We start from the raw sequence: 18,966 nt of genomic DNA, 5'->3' as shown, positions 1-18,966 counted from the left end.
AAAGAAAAAGAGTTGACTTAGTTTTTCATGTTTTGCATCCACAATATATCTGAAACATGGCATGTGAAATAGATCAGATCTGGGAAAAAGAAAATGTAGAATCCGTATCTTTACATAACTACTACGGTGTTGCTTAGTTTTACATTTTATTTAACTACAAATTGAAGTTCCTCTCTCGCTTTTCTACTGTAAAACACTTACTAGCCTGATAGGATATTTTTCATAATATAGTTTTGAACGCCTTCCTTGTCTTAAGAAATAAAAAGCGTTTTTCCAGGAGAAGGAATTTCATGAGGAAACTTGCAAGGATCATAACATAACTTCAGATGGCATGCTATGGGATTTACTGTTATAAATACTTTGGTTAATGCAAGTGTTAAAATGTGTTCTCTGTTGTGGAAGAACTTGGGTAAGAAGTGTGCTGAAAACATGTTTTATCATACTTAATTTCTGGAACAGTTTTAGGGAGGCTATGGATGGAAATGTGCAGTAATTAAAATGAGTTGTGTGTGGGTCTGGGGAGGTGTAAGTAGGAGTCAGGCTAACCTAATAATAGCCTAATAGTTCTGTTTGCATGTCAATAATTCTGAATAATTCAATAATTCTGAAGCTATCACTAGTTAATAGAGGTTTTTATAAAATATTCCTTCTCTTTGGAAAAGACAGTAAAGCTGGCTAAAAGTGATGGCATAAATAACACAGACTTTTAAGAACTTGACATTGCAGGCAGTGCTGTGGTGTTCTGTCTCTGGTGACCCCCAGCAGGGGTCTCCTTATCACCAAATCCCATCTCCTTGGGTATAAGGCAGCTTTTCTCCCCTCCCATATTGTAGAAGGTGGGAAAAAAAAAGCTGTTCATCAGGGCCAGTGGCTATTCCTGACTGTACCCCTCTCTCATGTTGGTAGTGGCTTGGAAGTGAGTCTGCAAGAGGAGGAGGTAGGAGCAGAGGTGGTTTAAAGAGCTTCTCAGCGGGTATCACTCATGCAGTTAAATAATTTTTGTGTATCTGGTATTGTGAATGTTTAAGACCACAACTCTGAAGCTATTGGTCTTTGTTTTTACTGAAAGTTTTAGGCAGGAATAACCTAGGATGAAGCTACTGCATTGATTTTGCTTAAAGCACTTCAGGCTTTAATTTTTTATTTTATTTTTTTCCCTTTTCCTATGCTCTGAACTTTCTTTAGGTCATGGTTTCATTGGCAAAATAGACTTTACTGTAGGATAATTAAGTTGTGCTTGCTTTCTGGGGTGGGGAAGGGGGAATCAATGGCAACTGTCTTGCTTTTACTAGATCCTATATATATATATAGGATTATTTATAGAATCATAGAATCACCAAGATTGGAAAAGACCTAAAAGATCATCCAGTCAACCATTTATCTATTACTAATAGCTCCCACTAAACCATGTCCCTCAACACAATATCCAGTCATTCCCTCAACCACCTCCCTGGCAGTCCATTCCGGTGCCTGACCATCCTTTCTGAGAAGTAATACCTCCTAATGTTCAGCCTGAATCTCCCCTGCCGCAGTATGGAACCATTCCCTCTAGTCCTATCACTAATGACATGAGAGAAGAGGCTGACCCCCAGCTCACTGCAACCTCCCTTCAGGAAAGTATAGAGAGCAATAAGGTCTCCCCTGAGCCTCCTCTTCTCCAGGCTGAATATTCCGAGCTCCTTCAGGCTCTCCTCATATGACCTGTGCTCCAGACCCCTCACCAGCTTTCTTGCTCTCCTTTGAACACGTTCCAGGGCCTCAATGTCTTTCTTGCAGTGAGGGGCCCAAAACTGGATGCAGTACTCGAGGTGTGTACTGCGACCTCACCAGTGCTGAATACAGTGGGACAATCAACCTCTCTGCTCCTGCTGGCAGCACTGTTTTTGATGCAAATCACGATGCCCTTGGCCTTCTTAGCCACTTGGGCACAGTCGGCTCGTTTTCAGTCAAGCATCAATGAATACCCCCAGGTCCATTTCCTCTACACAGTCTTCCAGCCACTCCGCCCCAAGCCTGTAGCATCACCCGGGGTTTTTGTAGCCGAAGTGCAGGACCCGTCATTTGGTCTTGTTGAACCTCATCCCGTTGACTTCAGCCCAACTCTCCAGCCTCTCCAAATCCCTCTGTAGGGCCTTGCTACCCCCAGGCAGATCCACACTCCCAACCATATATGTATAATTTTCTGTTTTTATGTTCTAAAAATATGTTGGCTTTCTTAGATGGTGTTTTTATTGAAAGTCAGACATTACAGACACCTGAAGGGAGGTTAAGGCCTTAAGGTTTGTCAGCTAAAACTGTGAGAATTGGAGCTTCGGAATGTATTTTTCATGAGTGTTTTGCTGAAGTTTCAGCTTGACCTGGGTTACAGACAGCACTTAGTGTTGTTATATGTCCAGGAGTGAAAAGTTAGGGAGCTAGGATACAAGTTTAGCTGCCCAGGGAGCCCGGGTGCTGTGCTGGCTGTGCAGCAGTTCTATAAATGTCAGTAATGTTTTAAAAGTAAAATTGGTATCCATTCACCTGAACAGCAACCTAATTACAACCACGTTTCTGTAATTCTCAGCATTCTGGATGATGTAAAGAAGTGGAATTCTACTGGCAATTTCCAGCTTCCCCAACCCTCCTATCATTAAGGAGTAAAATGAAGAAACATTATGTGTAAAGTTCCTTTGCTGCAGTTATATGTCTGATTGGACTATACTAGGAAGAATGGCTGTGGAAGGCTCACTGTCAGAATGTGAGGCATCGTCTAGGTCAGGCTTTGTTTGATACTCTCATTAAGCACCTGAATGGTGAAGCATGAAGCTCTGGGCTTAAACACAAGATAAAGCTCTGCAGGAATGTGGAGCTGTTAGTGAGCAGTATTAGGATTCAAAGTAAAATTAACAAACTGGAGAAGTGATGGGAGAACAAAAATACTTCTGGCTAGCAATGATCATCTCTGTAAGTACAGAGAGTGAGGCTCAGCGACTGCAAAAAGGAAAGGCACAATCTCTGCCCCACAAATGTGGAGAAAACAAGAAGCAACAGGAGGCAATGTGGCAAGGCTAGACATTGGGGAAAAAAAAAAAATCCCTTTTCTGGATGTCAGGATAGTAACAGTAAAATTGCCAAGAATGCTACTGAAAACAACAGTGGAGGTTATTTGTCATTACTGACAGATGTTTGCCTTGCAGATGAAGAAGTGTTCGGCCCTAATTTTGTTAGGACTTAGGAATCCTTTTCATAACTCCTCTGTTCTTCTTCACCTTCAAGTTCTGTTTTATTTTCTCTAGTAGCTTGCATAATACTACATCATCCTTTCAACGTCTGGGCTTTTTATTTTAAAACAGAGCAATGTCAGTTGCCTACCCAGCATTACGCAGGTTATAGGGCATGAAGAAGCCTTATTTTTAAACCTGATTTCCATGTTTAGCATAATAATGTTTTCAAATGTGTTTTGTGTTTTTTAAAAAACAGCTTTAATGATAGTGCCTCAGTAAAATTTGTACTACTGCGGTATAATTCCTTTATACAACTGTAATTCGGCAGAACATTTTGAAACCCTATCAAAAGACTACAGCACAAGTTTAAAATACGTAATGTGAAGGTAAGGTTCTTCTGCTGTGGAGCAATACTGGCACCCACTGGTGGCTTTGTATTATTGCGTGAAGTTCAACTTGATTAAAATTGTTCTTCCCCTTCGTGGCGTTACCAGCTATCAGAAATGTGAATGCTCTCTACAAAGGTTGCTCTTTGTGTGGCATGACTGCATAAATCTGTTTTCTTCGGGAAGAAATGGGAAGAACATTTTTGTTACTGCACACACACATTAGAATTAGCCATGTTAAATTTGCTTTAAAACTCCAGAGTTGTTTTAGGTGGCTGCCAGAATTACGGGAAGTACTGTTAATGCAGCTTGCATTTTTGGTTCCTGTTTCAGTGTTTCTGTGGAGAGGTATGGACATTAAAAAACATAAATTTTATTTAGCATGCTTATTAATAACTATTTTCCTGCCTCCCTCCCTCTTTCCTGCCTCCCTCCCTCCTTACCTCCTTCCTTCCTTCTTTCTTTCTCACCCCAAGGGAAGATTTTTGGTTGAATATGGACTGTTAATTGCAAATAGCAAAAACAGACTTTTCAAGAAAGCTGCTGGTAGAAAAAAAATAGCATTAGGTAAGTTGTTTACCAGGTGGATTTAATTCTAGAATGAAGCTTTTAATTTAAACACTGTAAAATTTCTACATGCACATATGCACATTTGCTTGCATATGAGGTACTTGATCCAGCAGTAAAGTGCAGGCAAGCACAAATATGCATCTGTCTTTGGTAGCAGGATTTCTTTAATGCTTCAGATGCAGGTGGTTATAGTGTGGCAGTAACAAATCTGTCTGATTAGGGTATGTCAGGTGTAATCTGTTCCTGATGAGGTAAAGCAGAAGGTAAAATGAGTTGGCTAGGGACATAGTTGAGACTGGTACTGCAGAATTACAGCCCCCAACAATGGGAAATATCAAAGAGAAGAGTGTGGGTGTCTGCGGGAAACATTCAGAAGTGGACTATTAGGTTGATGTCGCAGTTGATATGAAGGAGCAGTGGGGAAAAAAGCTTTCAGTGTTACCACTCGTATTTATTTTGTTAGGAGGAACTGCCAAAATTTGTTTTTCTTAGGAGCTAATAGAGAACGTTTTGACAGAAAAATTACAGAGTTGGATTTATATGTGAATGGTTCCCACAAAATACTAGTGGATTTCTCCTAGTAATACTGCCACTGCAGCGTCTCATTCAGAAATGTAAGAACAGGTGCCTTCTGTTTAAAAAGGAGTTGCTCTTCTGACAAAAGCTGTTGCTAAGAGGATTGTGCTGCTACATTTCTCAGATGAGTGAAGCTGGATGCGTAGAGGAGGAATAGATGAGACAAATATCCCTTGGATTCCAGCAAATATAATGTGGAAGAATTGCAGGAGAAGCATTTATTTTCCTTTCTCTTCTGGTCTACTCTCCCAAGAGAATGATCCGCTGATAAACATCTCAACCTTATGAGGCAGCTTGGAGCCCATTTAGTTGTAAACCGATTTTATTTCTTATTTTTTAATTTGTATTAATGTTTCAAGGCTGCAAAATCCCTGTGTGACTCATAGAGCATTACTTGGTATAATTCCTTTGAAATCGATACAGTTGTCTGATTACTTCAGTTTATAACCTCTGAGATTGTTCAACTCTAGTGAGTATTTTTTTCCTTAGAAACTGAAAATTCTTGCAATTAATGCTGATACAATTACCAGCTTTCAGAAGTTCAGTGAGTAACATGCACACACACGTGCTGTTTCCTCAAAAGCATCATAAAATAGCTTGGGTTTTAAGAGACTTTAAGCCCATCCAGTTCCAACCCTGTGCTGTGGGTAGAGCTGCCACCCACCAGCTCAGTCTAAGTCCCCATCTAACCTGGCTTGAGTGTCTCCAGAGTGGAGCACCCACAACCTCTCTGGGCAGCCTGTTCCAATGCCACACCACCCTCTCAATGAAAAAAATTGCCCTGACATCTAATAGCGTAGTATTAGGATGTTTAAGAACATTGTGGACAAAGCCAAAAAATAAGCTGCAAGTTGGAAGCTAGTTGCCTTCTTTTAAGCCTTTCACTTGCAGGATATCTTGCAGGATACTGTTATTTGCATTACATGTTAAGAAAATAATTTGTTTCATCACTGTCTGTGTAAGATGTCAGTGGTCAGCTGTTGCCCTGCATTGTGCTTCTTAAAAGCTTTACTGAGCTTGGCTTTTCTCACCCATTTATTTCATCGTTTTTATACTTTCTCCTTAAGTACACATGCATAATTCTGACTTCTGACTTGTGTGTTTAATGAAAATATGAAGGGAAATGTCTTGATTGTGACAGCACAATATTCCTGTGCTGGATTGTTCCATGTGGTGCCCCCCCCCACCCCCTCGTTCAAAGAAGAGGGAGAAGCTTGGGATTAAGGTGTGCAGAAAAAGATCTGTCCCATGGTACTTGAATCTGTACAGTGCTGCCAGCTATGTCTTGGGGATTCTGAGTTCATGAGCAGGTTCCAGCGGTGTAATCTAGTTCATGGACAGCTTAGGAGTGCTTCCCACCCCTTGGCGGTAGGAATCATGTTGGATTAGTGTAATGGGATCATTTTGTAGTTCACCTTTCATTATGTAGGGTTGCGGTAGGTCATGGTATCTTGCAAAATGTGCAGAACAGTTAATGTAGGCGCTGTGAGGCACTTGAATGACTGTAATGCAGGTGCTGATCTCCAGGGCTCCTTCTGAGGAGGGTTTCTCTGATTTTGATTTTGGTTCAGGGTCAGATTTTCTTCTTCTATATAATAAAGGGGGAAAAATATGAAGTGTCTTTTGCTATGTGCTGTACATTCAGCACGTCACATACCCTTATTAAGAACAGAAAGAAGCGACTTTCAACCAAGCAAAGGAATTTCAGACCTTATGCCAGCTAAAGAGCTAATTTGGTCAATCATAACTCCCATTTCATGCTTGAAAAACGTTTTCTCTGTACAAATGCATTTATTTTAGAAGAAATTTCTTAGAATTACTGGCTCTTATTTATTTATTTATTTATTTTTCTTAAATACTTTGTGGGCCTGTAGCAGGAAATGTTTGTAACTTAGATAGTTATTACAGGAGGCAATATAGACAATAAGGAGAACAAATATACTTATTTTAAAGAACTTTGCAGAGTTTTGAAGAAAATATGTATTAGGAATACTACTTGTATGAAGCAGCAAGAGGGTTAAATGGTTAAAACATCATTAGTTTGACATGCACTCCTTCCAGGCTTCTGTCTGGGTAGAAGAAATGTGTGTTTTGGTTCCGTCTGGGTATACAGCCTTTTCTAATCGCAATTCTTCACTAATCTCCTGACCATTTCTGATGATTGTTTTACTTATATGTTCTGTTACACAGAAACACCACTTGAGAAGTTATTGGAAAGCTGTTTTGATTGGCTGTTTTTTTTTTTTTTGTTTTTGTTTTTTTAAAAATTTATTTTAGTTTGAAGACTAATTTAAAAACTGATTATTGTGTTTTTGCTGAGAACCTGTAGTGTTTCCTTAAATCAAGCCAGAAGGTGTCCTCAAATGGCATTTCATTATTGTCTCCTCTGTAATGTGGATGGAGATTTCAGTCTGGTGTGCAATGTTTCTCTTAAGTGCTGTTGTTAACTGACATATTAACAAGTCAGAAAAGAAAAACCTTTTTCAATGTGCATATGTGTATTTATCATTTTGTCTCAAACCATTTGAAGAATTCAGAGGGAGGTGTCACACAGGAACAGGTTGCCCAAGGAAGCTGTGGATGCCCCATCCTTGGAGGCATTCAAGGCCAGGCTAGATGTGGCTCTGGGCAGTTTGGTCTGTTGGTTGGTGACCCTGCACACAGCAGGGGGTTGAAACTCCATGATCACCGTGATCCTTTTTAACCTGGACCATTCTATGATTCTATGAAGTAGTGAGACAAAGGAAACTAAGAAATTTTATCAGCTGTGTTTTAGCCTTCACTTTTAAGTGAGAGATGGAAACACGACTCAGCAGTGAGTTTTATGGTAGCAGAAGTAATCAATTTTATCCTATCTAGGGAAAATTTAATTCTGGGTCAGGTTGTTGTTTACTCACTCTCTAACGAATATATTTTTTTCCTGCTGATAAATCTTAGTGCTTGCATCTCAGTACTACACTGTGTAGCTCATAATGGAATTGCAGTTCTGCTAGCTTCAGCAGAACCAAAGAATTACTTAATTTGCACAAGAGAAGGAATGTTTCCACAACTTGTCTGAAATTCAGCTTGTGGGGTTTGTATTCCACCCACTCCTGAAACAACTGATCCTCAACTCTGTACTAAAGATTATAGGAGGTAGACTTGCAGATTCTATTAAATTTCTCCTTATGGAAACCCTACTGGTGTAATTAATCCACAGCTGAGGCCCCAGGTGTGTAGTGCTGCCTATAGAATATACCTGTTCCCATTTCCTCTGGTAGGGTGTGTGATTTCTGTTCTACTTTACATTCCGATTCCAGCTAACAAGTCTGTCTGAGAATTCCAAGTGGGAATTACCACTTGAATCTTCACAGGTGGTGATACCCAAGCTCAGAGGCACTCAGTTGAGAAATCTGCTTTCCTGCGTGGACTAACAAATCCTGCCACCTTATTCTCTAGTGTATGCTCCGTATGAAAAAATAGGATTGCTTCTTCCACATTATAATTTATTTATTTAGTTATTTATCGAGTTCTGGTCCCTCAGGATTTGCTAAGTGTCAGTGTCTGATTTGAACAGCTACACTGCTATCAAGTGTCTGGGTCAGAGCACAACGAGGATCATTAATTAGTCTGGCAGCACTGTCAGGGCAACGTTCATGTTAGCTGAGCTAGAATTAAAAAGGTGTATTGAGTCTGCTTTCGTTCAAATCTTTATATGATTTTATTTTACACTTGGGAATGATTCTCTTTAAATATTTCTTTAAGTGTTCTGGAATACTTAAACTTTAATTATTATTATTATTATTATTATTTCCTTTAATGGTTATTTATTCTTTGAGGAATAATGGTTTCTCGTTAGGTAATTGGTACATGAATATTATTTGGGCAAGTTCTGTGTTTCAGATTCAGAGTCTGACAATTATCAGTGTAATGATTGCTGTTGATGTTTTTAAAGAAAAGGCAGAACTGTACAGATAAAGCAGATCTCCATCTACATGGGAATGAAAACTGAGGGGTTGTAGTGAGAAGTAGGAGGCAAATTGAGCAACAAATGTCACAGTTTCTAACTGCTCAAGTAAAACTTACATTCTCCTTAAGTGTTTTTGAACATGAGAATGTGTCAGCCCTTTTAAATTGATAATGCACATCCTTTCAGTGGGTCTTCTTTAATTGCCAGGTGATTAGATTTATTGCATGCTTACAGAATTTTGGCAGGAAGGTGGTGATCCTGGACTGCCACTGTGAAAATCTCAAATGCTTCCAGAGATGTTCTGTTTCTAAAATTGTTCACCACATTTGACTCTTGGGATATGTGGAGATACAAATCCACTTCTACAAGTTATTTTGTAGGTTAGGTGAGCAAGAAGAAAGTTTGTAGAATGACAGTATAATATTTGCCTCCTTAAAGCATTTGAGTGCATCGTCTTGCTCTTTAGAAACTGATGTGGTTGTTTGTGGTTTTTTTCTTCCTATGTTTCATAACATAGAAAATACAAACTAAAAATGATCTTTGCATGCAGAACAGATATTCACCTATTACATACATCATGTATATCCTAATATGTCTGTTTTTTTTTTTCTTTAACACAGGTATCTTTCAGATGAAGGAATCGAAACTTGCATAAATTCATCTGAAAAAGTCAATACGAATGACATTATCCTAGTTGCACTTAATGTAAGTTATGATTGTGAACTTTTTCTCTGACAACACACTGAAAACAATATATCTGATGGCTCAGGTGGAAGTCTATAACTCTAATTAAATACACTGTTGTCTGTGCGATTTACATAAAGGACAAAGCACCTTTCTCCTTCCCAGAATGTATGAATTATTTCTGAATTTCATTTGGAAATGACGCCTATTCCAACTAGAAGCCTAATGGGGAGAAAAATGAGAATCATTTGCAGTAGGAAGATATTTCTGTGTTTTGGAAATGTAAATCTAAAGTATAAGCAGTACTTGAAATGAAATCAGAAGTGCTGTGTATGGATTTAAGAAATTATAGAACAAAATATCAGCTTGCTAGGATTAGTAAAACACCCTTACTTAAATTGACTTCTGGGTATGCTATTTTTTAAAGCCTGTTCAAGCAAACATTGAGTTTGCTATGATGCGTTCTTATTTATGTAACTACAAGCATTGCTTCAATTACTGTAGATATCTTGATTTAGTAATTATTTCTGCCACGAGGAAATAAACAAATTTGTGTGTTGTATTTCCAGCTTGGCTGATAGATAACCAAGATAAACCAGAAATATTATGAAAGTACCCAAAGCCAATCTTAATGGATTATCAGTATTTTTGTCTTTAAGTTAGTTGTTGTTTAAATTCCCAGGAGATTATGTTTCCTGTTGGATAAGTAGGGAATACCATTGTGTTTTGAAAAGCAGGATAAAGAGAGTTTAGATTCCACTTCCTAAAAATTCACACCTCTCATTGGCTGTTAAAAGTCAAAAGAAACCAAGAAGCCAACTGATGTTTTTTTGTGTATTGCTTGAATAGGAATGAAAGAAATGTAAGCGTGCCTTCAGTTCTTCAAATGCTTTTATTTTGTCTAAGATCTTGCAAAGGGTTTGTAAAAGTTCTGTCTCCTTCCTTGTTGCTGTAGTTGCAAAGCATCTTTCTGGAGACTTGTCAAATTCTGTACGAATACAGATTATTGCAGGGACAGTTCAAAGGAGTTGCTGTGCTGTTCAGAGGTAAATAACAGGCAAGCGACAGATCGGTTTCCTTGGGTGGGCTCAGTTTGAAAACCAAATGTACTTTCTTATCACTCTGTGGCTATATTGTGCAACAGAAAGTAAGTTGAATGTCTATGCTCTCTTTTATGGTATGTGCTCTGAATATCTGTAGAGTATCCTTATTTTGACATTACAGAAGCCCTTCTTTTTCTTGTTTTATGATTGTTTTCTTTGAAATAGGATATTTTAGATTTATATTCTGTTGTCTTCTATATTAATTTCAGACAGATTTAAGAACCATTGGCAAGAAATTCCTCCCCAGTGACATCAATGGTGGAAAGGTGGAAAAGGTAGATAATATTCACTTCTCTTGTTGCGATTTCTTTGTGATGACAGTTATCTGTACTGCATTAGTCTCTTTTTGGCATTATATCATGTACAAATTAAACCAATATTTGAGGATAAATATGTTAACACATTAGCTTGTGCACTAGACTGTAATAGACTATTTCTAAATTCTGAAGTCCTTAAACAAATGTGATTGATCGTAGCAGCTTCCTTTATCACTCAGAAACAGTTTAAACTGTTGGATTTTGAGTTAATATCAAGTGCCTTGCTTTTGCTTTTGCTTTTTTTTTTTTTTTTCCCCTCTTATTCACTCGTGAGAACAACAAAGCATGTTAAGCATAAAGCAAAGTAGCTGTGAGATTATGATACATAATGATATATGTTAGTAATACCTTGATTTATCCACTGATATACGTGATTAAAGCTGTAAACTTTGTTGTTGTGTAACCAGTAGTCTGTATGGATAATCCATGTCAGATGATACAGTGCTTTATAATCTATATAATATTCTTTTTTTCTATACTTTTATGTTCCAGATTTTTGACTTTTGTTGTATCTTTATGTAGTACTTGAGTTTTGACCTCACTGGGGTGCTCTTCCTGTGTTCTTCCTAAAATTCAGTTGACAGATAAGATAAATCAAGGAATTATATTTTAAAGGTAGTGGTAATTCTCCATTCAAGAAGTTATTCCTACATTCCAAATACTCATGACATATATCGGTGATGTGAAATTTCTTGAGAAACATATTACATTACTGTTGAAATTGAGTATGGCAGTAAATCAAAGCAGAATTATTTTAAGAAAACAAGCTTGATGAGTGAGGCTGTTTAAATTTGTCCAGATTTATTTTTTCTGATGATACTGTTGTCAAGACCAAGTATAGTGAGCATCAGTCCCAATGTTGACCCCCTTAGGGGTACCACTTGTCACTGATCTCTTTCCGGACACTGAGCCGTGGATCACTACTTTCTAGGTACAGTCTTGCAACCAGTTACTCATCCATCAACCAGTCAACCAATCAAATTAGTATCATTCCAATTTAGTGAGAAGGATGTTATGGGGGACCATGTTAGAAGACTTCCTAGAGTCTACATAGATGACATTAGGGGCTCCCCCTTGTCCTCAGTCACAGTTACACCATCAAAAATAGCAAGGTCAGTCAGGCAGGACTTGCCCTTGGTGAATACATGCTTATGCACACATCCTACAACATCTCCCTCTCTTCCATATGTCTTAACATAGCTTCCAGGAGGATCTGCTCCATGACCTTCCCAGTGCATAGGTGAGTCATAGAATCGTAGAATATCTTTGGTTGGAAGGGACCTCAAAGGTCATCCAGTTACAAACCCCTCTTGTAGGCTGAGTTGCCAACTACTAGGTCAAGCACTAGATCTTGAACACTTCCAAAAATGAGGCACTGGCAGCCTCTGGGCAGCCTATTCCAGCGCCTCACTTGTTCATTCTTTCTACTCTTCTTACAAGTGGATGCTACACTGTCTTTTTTCCTGTCACCAGGTACTTTACCTGACTGACTTGACTTTTCAAATATCATTGAGTGAGGCTTGGCCATTACACCAGCCTCAGGACTCTGAGATGCATCTCATCAGTTCATAGAACTATAGATGTTTGGATTCTGCAGGTGAATGCCAACCTGATCTTCACTTACAGTGCAAGGGACATTACTCCCCCAGTTCCTGCCTTCCAACCCATCCACTTGAAGGGTGTGTGAAGAGCAGTTGCCAGTGAAGACTGAGGCAAAAAAGTTAAGTCCCTCAGTTTTCTTCTGTTCATTGTTACCAGCCTGCCCTTATTCCTCATAAGTGAGGATGTGCCCTCTTGAACTTTCCTTTTCTGAGTGATGTACCTGTAAAAGCCTTTCTTGCCCTTATTTGCATTCATTGTTAAGTTCAGTTCTAGTTGGGCCTTCTCCTTCCTGACCTCATTTTTACACAGCCTAGCAGTATCCCTATATTCTTCACAGGGTACCTGTCTCTGCTTCTGTTGCCTGTGTCTTCCTGTTCTTTGGTTTGACCAGCAGATCCCCATTCAGCTATGCTGGTCTTTTGCCATTCTTCAGGGACAGGTCTTTACACTCTGTTCCTTCCTCAGTGTGAAGGGCAGTGCCTTCTCCCGTCCTTCCTCACCTTCTGAACAGCTTGTACTTGTTGATAGCTGCACTCCAATTGTGGAAATCATCCTACAAGGTTTTAGTAGTGGCAACTATGTCATGTCCTTTTAGTACAGTGGTGGCTTGATTGGGACAGGAGTGACTTGTCTATATAATCTGTTGGTAGAAGGCAGTCGTTTGTAGTTCAGAAATGCTTCAGAACAGATCAAAAAATTTCATGCTATAGTTTTTCCTCTCATACAAAATTTCTATCCGCATTATGTATCTGTATCTCAAGAATGTGTGATCTGTTTTCCATCTTGCAGGGAAAGTAAATTTATTGTGTAGTATAAATGCAATAGATAAATATTTTTAGAAAATGTATGGTTACTTGACCGTCATAGGTGATTGTCATTAATACATAAAAATATTTTATCATTTATTTACATCTGTTCTGTATGGCTTTAAAAAAATCTATACTACCAGCACTAGCCACAAGATGGCCGTATTTGCATAGGATTTAAAAAGCTGAACATTCATTTCCATCTAAATGACTGTATACCATGAATATTTGTGAAGTATTTTAAGTGGAATAAAGACACAAGGAGGCCTTATAAAAAATTAGAACATGTTATTCAGCAGTGATGCTACATTTACTTCATTTTCTTTTGAGTATATGTGTTCCATTACAATTTAAGCATTACTTCCTCAAGCATTCAGAAATAAAGCATTTATCTGATCAGTGAAATCCTGAGTACTGATAAGCTGATGGTAAGCAGTTAAAACATAACTCGTCACCTATTCTAATTATTCTTTGAAGTTGCTCTTATGCTTCCTGGTTCCTGTCCATACATCGGTATAACTAACAGTGCTTAGTTGCCTTCTGCTCTCTCTGTGGATGTCTGTTGGTTTCTTGCAGACTTTTTTGCTGTAAGGTATGATTGGATTTGTTATTTCAGCTACAACTGGTCTCCATGAAGTAGTTCCAGTCTAGAGATGCTTGCATTTACTGTCCAGTGCTATATCAGATGTCCTGCTATTTAAAGCTGTGTATGTAAAAATTATGTATTCTTTTCCCTGATATATATATATATATATACTTTTTTTTTTTTTCCAATGGAGGATGATTTTGACAAGGCTTAGTTCTGTCAATGCATGCAGTAATGCTGATGGATCAAACAGAGTAATAGTCATTTTATAGCTGTTTATGAGCTTTAAGTTAAGCTCTTGTCCTCAAACTCTCCTAATGCCTGTTTCAGGAGCTTTAAAGAGTTATTTTTCCATTCGTATTCTTGAGGAAAAAGTATATAGCGCTAGCTATGTTCGGTTTAATCTTTCTAAAAGATTGGGTTTTTGTTTTCAGATCATGTTGAGTGTGTCAGAGCAATGCCTCTAGGAAAACAGTGTTGTAAACAGTAGAATACTATCTAGTTTTATTGCAGTTATATTAGGTAGTTATTGGGCATTGTTTCAAATGTTACTCCAATAGCTTTCAGATCAGAAGGGAGTGATTTATTAAAAGGCTATATATTATTGCAATCACAGTGATTAAGAAAGTCGGTTTGCTATTGGATGTTCTGTTATCCAGTCTTGATCTGGAACATCTCTTTTTTTTTTCTGAGGGTTCAAGCCATTACTTCCATGCTTTGTGTGCATTAGTATTTTAACTGTCCCTGAGGCCAGTATAAGCATTTTTGAAAGACAACTGGTATTAAATACTTACTTTAAGGATTTGCTGGAAATGTTATTGGTTTGTTCTTCATGGTGTTTCCAGCTGTTGCTGAAATAGTCCCCTCCATTGAGTGTGTAGATCATTTATTTATTTGTTTACCCCTGAACATTACGTGGGGCCCTTATGCTTACTCATGTAGAAGAAACTTCTTAACTAACTGTATATGAGTGAATAATCTTCCTGGACACAATTAAGTTACATTACTAGAGTACTTTTTATCACTGTGGATATTTGCTTACTGTTTGTTTGTTTTTCTGTGTAAGAGTCATGCATGTTCTTGAATTAGCATTGCTGGGTTTTGTGAATAAACAGGAAGGACTAATATGTGCTGATGTTTTATACCACATAAGTTGAGGAAATCTAGGCGTTGTCTAATCATGATTTGCTTGATAATCAGCTCTCTAAATAAATACACAGCTCTGAAGGCATTGCAAGGTGGTCTGAAGTTTACTTCCGAGTGTGATTTTGACAAATATTTTGCTTAAGGTCTCAATAGAGTGGGAAAAAATAAAACATTAGTGACATTAGTCAGTAACATCAACAAGAAAGACAATGCGTGGAAATAGGGAAGCTGATATGCTCTAAAAAGAACAACCCAAAACAAACAATAGAACTCACCACCACCGAGAAACAGGATCCTGTCATCTTTGCGCATTCTGGATTACTAGTACTTGATTTTAATACAGTCAGTTGTAGAAAACAGTAGCTTACACTTGAAATTCATTATCACATCAACTTTCAGATGTTTCTTTGTCTATTTTTCCTCTTTCAAGTTCACGTGTTCTGTGTTACCTTATAGTTTTCACAAAAATTAATATAAAACATATAGTATGAATATTGTAATGATGTTATATAGTACAATACTCTATATAGTATAAGATGCTCTTATTCTATTTTTCATCTTGAAAAGCTAAGCAGATTATTCATAATAGGACTAATAATGGCTAAAGCCAGACTCATTACTCAGTTTATTTTACTTACGTTTTGTACTCTTATATGCATCCTTTAGATTTAGGCATTGAAAGCTTTTTTTGTACAACTAGTGGTCTGGCATTAAAAATGCCGTGTATTTATTTTTACACTTATTTCTCTTAACTTTAATACGATAACATCTGAACAGTGTTTAACAACATTCTGGCCTTAATATGCACATTGTTACTTGTCCAGTCAGTAAATGCTTTCAAAGTGAATGTTTTCTTATCTTCGATCCCATATTATTTAGGTGATGCCTTCGTTCTTATGGTCCAGGTAGTACAGTTTAGTTTCCTGTTTCTTTGGAATTTTAGAAAAACATTTTATGAGAATTGCATATTTTTCATCTCTACATTAGAAGTTAGCAGAAGTGCTCAAGAGAAGAGTGAATCTGTGGCTTGAAGGAACTGTGATAAAGCACAGAAGAGTGATCTAGGGAGCTTTTAGAGTTGGGCTGATGAATGCAGAAATGGTACCTTCAGAATCTAGCTGGTACTGGGTTTCATGGGACTTTTTAGCACACTCAGCAAGACACAGCTACTTGGTAGTTTAAGTATTAAATAGCATTGCTGTGTAATTTTAACTTGGTCAAGTTAAAATGGTTTTTACAGGGTGAGTAGCGATGATTCTTTAAGGTAGTTTACAAGGTTACCTGGCATAGGTTGATGATTAGAGGACTGGAGTACCTAGCCTACAAAGACAGGCTGAGGGAGCTGGCCTTTTTCAGCCTGAAGGAGAGAAGGCTCTGGGGAGACCTCATTATGACCTCAAATTACTTAAGAGAGCTTATAAGAAGAAGGCAAATCAGTGTTTTATGTGGGTAGAAAGTGACAGAACAAGGGCAATGGTTTTAATCTGAAAGAGGGGAGGTCTAGATTAGATGTCATGTGTACATGTTTCTCTGAGAGGATTCTGAGGTGCTGGAACATGCTGCACGTAGAAATTGTGGAATATTTCCCCCAGGAGGTGTTCAGGACTGGGCTGGATGAGGCCCTGGGCAACCTGATCTAATACATGACTTAATCACAAAATCGCAGAATTGTAGCAATTGGAAGGGACCTTCAGAAATCATCGAGTTCAGTCCCCCTGCCAAAGCATGTTTCCTACACCAGGTTGTACAGGTAGGCATCCAGGCAGGTCTTGAATACCTCCAGAGAAGGAGACTCCTCAACCCCCCTGGGCAGCCTGTTCCAGTGGTCCATCACCCTCACCGTAAAGAAGTTCTTGCGCACATTTGTGTGGAACTTCCTATGCTCCAGTTTCTGGCCATTTCCCCTTGTCCTGTCTCTACACACTGCTGAAAAGAGTTTGGCCTCGCCACTTACATATCCACACCTTAGATATTTACTCCATCTACACCTTAGATATTTATAGACCTGGATCAGATCCCCTTTGCTGGCAGAGGGATTGGTAGTAGATGAAGTTTGATCTTCCTTGAAGCCCAAGCCATTCTATGATTCTGGATTCGCCTATGATCTTGTGATGGTGTTTCTTGTTCTGTGGGAAGATTAGCACTGTTTTCTGCCATCTTTATATGATCTCGTAAGATTATATGAAAGCTGAAATATCAACTGAGCTGAATTGAGACTCAGAAATGAAGAAGCTCTGTGATCCTGCTGAAGTTCATAAAAATAATTTTGTCTTTAATATAGGATGTATTTAAGAAAACCACATGCTTCTATTCTTCTTTTGCACCTGTTTTTTTGAAATAACATGATTTTCTTTGTTAAGGAAGCAGACACCATTGTCTAAGCTCAACAAATGTGCAGCTGTGCTTTATTGTAATGCGTGCCTGACACAGTAGATAAGAAAACCTGAATTTATTTGCATATATATTCATAGTTAGCCTACCCTTCATTTCTTTGCACTCCAGATTTCTAAGGAGTCTATCAAACAGTTGTTAAAAAACAAAAGCAAGCACCCAGAACTAAAATTTTCTGTGTTCCTGTTTGTATGATTTCCTGCTTTAACAGTATTCCAGTGTAGCTTCCCTTTCTCGTCTTTGCATCCTATATGAAGTTCCTGTTTCCTCATCTTCTAACTTCTTTTCTACTGTCACTGCTACTTTTATTATTATTATTATTATTTGTGTATGTGTTCTCTTTTTTTCTTAAAGGAAAGAAATTGAGGAAATGCACATTTTTCATCTTTTCTGCTCTTGGGTACTAGAGCAACAGATATTTTCAGTTTTATTTCTCAGAAGAATCAGAGTGAACCCTACTTCCTTAAAAAGTGAAGAAAAAGAAAATAACCATTGTGACTTTTTTTTCAGCTGTAACCAAAATGGGAGAAAGTCGTTTTTTATTTCCTTTTTTTGGTTGTTTACATAAGTTATGTCATATATTGAAGTATATACTGCATTTTCAGATAACCAAGAATCTCTTATGTATCTTGAGGTTATTAGGTGTTCCAAGTTGGTGTTTACAAAATTGTTGTACTTGTAGTCCTATTGCAGTAAGTCTTCAAAGATGGTTGTTTTTGTTTTTGTTTTTGTTTTTGTTTTTTTAATTTAGAACACTTTGCCTATGAAGACTGGTGGTGCAGCATGTAAGATATTACCTGGGCTTACCATAGCATTTAGAAGAGACTATATTTTTTTACTGTTGTTGTTTTGTTTTGCTTTTTATTTTGTTTTTTGTCCTTTCCCCCCCATCCCCATTAGTCTTTCTTTTCCATAGTTAGTATTGCAGACATGTATGAAACATTACAGCTGTGAATTACAGCAGAAAAAGACATTTTTTTGTCATGTTTTACAACATACAGTATGAGTGATAGGAATTTTAGGTGACTGATAAAATTGCACTTCACGTTGCCTGGGGGCATCTGTTAGTATGTCTTGATATTGTAGTGTGTGTGCTTCACGATGTTAACATTTTTGTCTTTTCTGTTTTGCATATGTAGCTGGAAGGTCCATGTGTTCTGCAAATACAGAAAATACGCAATGTTTCTGCACCAAAGGATAATGAAGAATCTCAGGCTGCACCCAGAATGTTACGTTTACAGATGACTGATGGACATACAAGCTGCACAGCTATAGAATACAATAGCATGTCAAAAATAAGGTGAGCAACTTTCTTTTCAAAGTTTTGCTTTCATACTTAAATGCCCTAAAAATAATGGAATTAGAAATATATATGGGAAAAAATCCTGTTTTTTTAAGGAAAAATGGGAATGCAAAAGATTTGATTATATTATCTTGTCTATCTCTCTTGATCTTTTTCTTTACTGCTTCCTTCTAATATAAAAATTAATTTAGTTTTGGCTATCTGACCTCTCTGATAACAGAAAACTTACATGTTCTGCTGTGTCTGTTGCATTTGAAACCCCAGTGGAAGAAAGTGTAAGGTTAAGTTGTAGCACATCAGTGGAGTTCTACATCTATATATTAAACAAGTAAAACCAAACCAAA

General features: G+C 37.8%; 1 protein-coding gene across 2 annotated transcripts in view; it reads left to right on the top strand.

The window, feature by feature from the left end:
• The first annotated feature begins 9,303 nt into the window (after nucleotides 1-9,303).
• The window catches only part of TDRD3 (tudor domain containing 3), a 47,506-nt gene continuing 37,843 nt past the window's right edge, over nucleotides 9,304-18,966 (top strand). Inside the window, exons 1-3 of one of the 2 annotated variants that reach the window (XM_015851686.1) lie at nucleotides 9,304-9,389; nucleotides 10,685-10,746; nucleotides 18,459-18,619. In XM_015851686.1, the coding sequence (XP_015707172.1) occupies nucleotides 18,546-18,619 (74 nt within the window). In that variant the 5' untranslated portion in view covers nucleotides 9,304-9,389; nucleotides 10,685-10,746; nucleotides 18,459-18,545. Of the gene's footprint in view, nucleotides 9,390-10,680; nucleotides 10,747-18,458; nucleotides 18,620-18,966 lie in introns of both variants that reach the window. The other variant, XM_015851685.1, reaches the window with a different exon arrangement.

The sequence above is a fragment of the Coturnix japonica genome, chromosome 1 (genome assembly GCF_001577835.2).
Source record: "Coturnix japonica isolate 7356 chromosome 1, Coturnix japonica 2.1, whole genome shotgun sequence".
In the NCBI taxonomy this organism is placed as follows: Eukaryota; Metazoa; Chordata; class Aves; order Galliformes; family Phasianidae; genus Coturnix; species Coturnix japonica.
The sequence above is the reverse complement of the archived record's forward strand: the minus strand, read 5'-3'. Positions and strand labels throughout refer to the sequence as shown.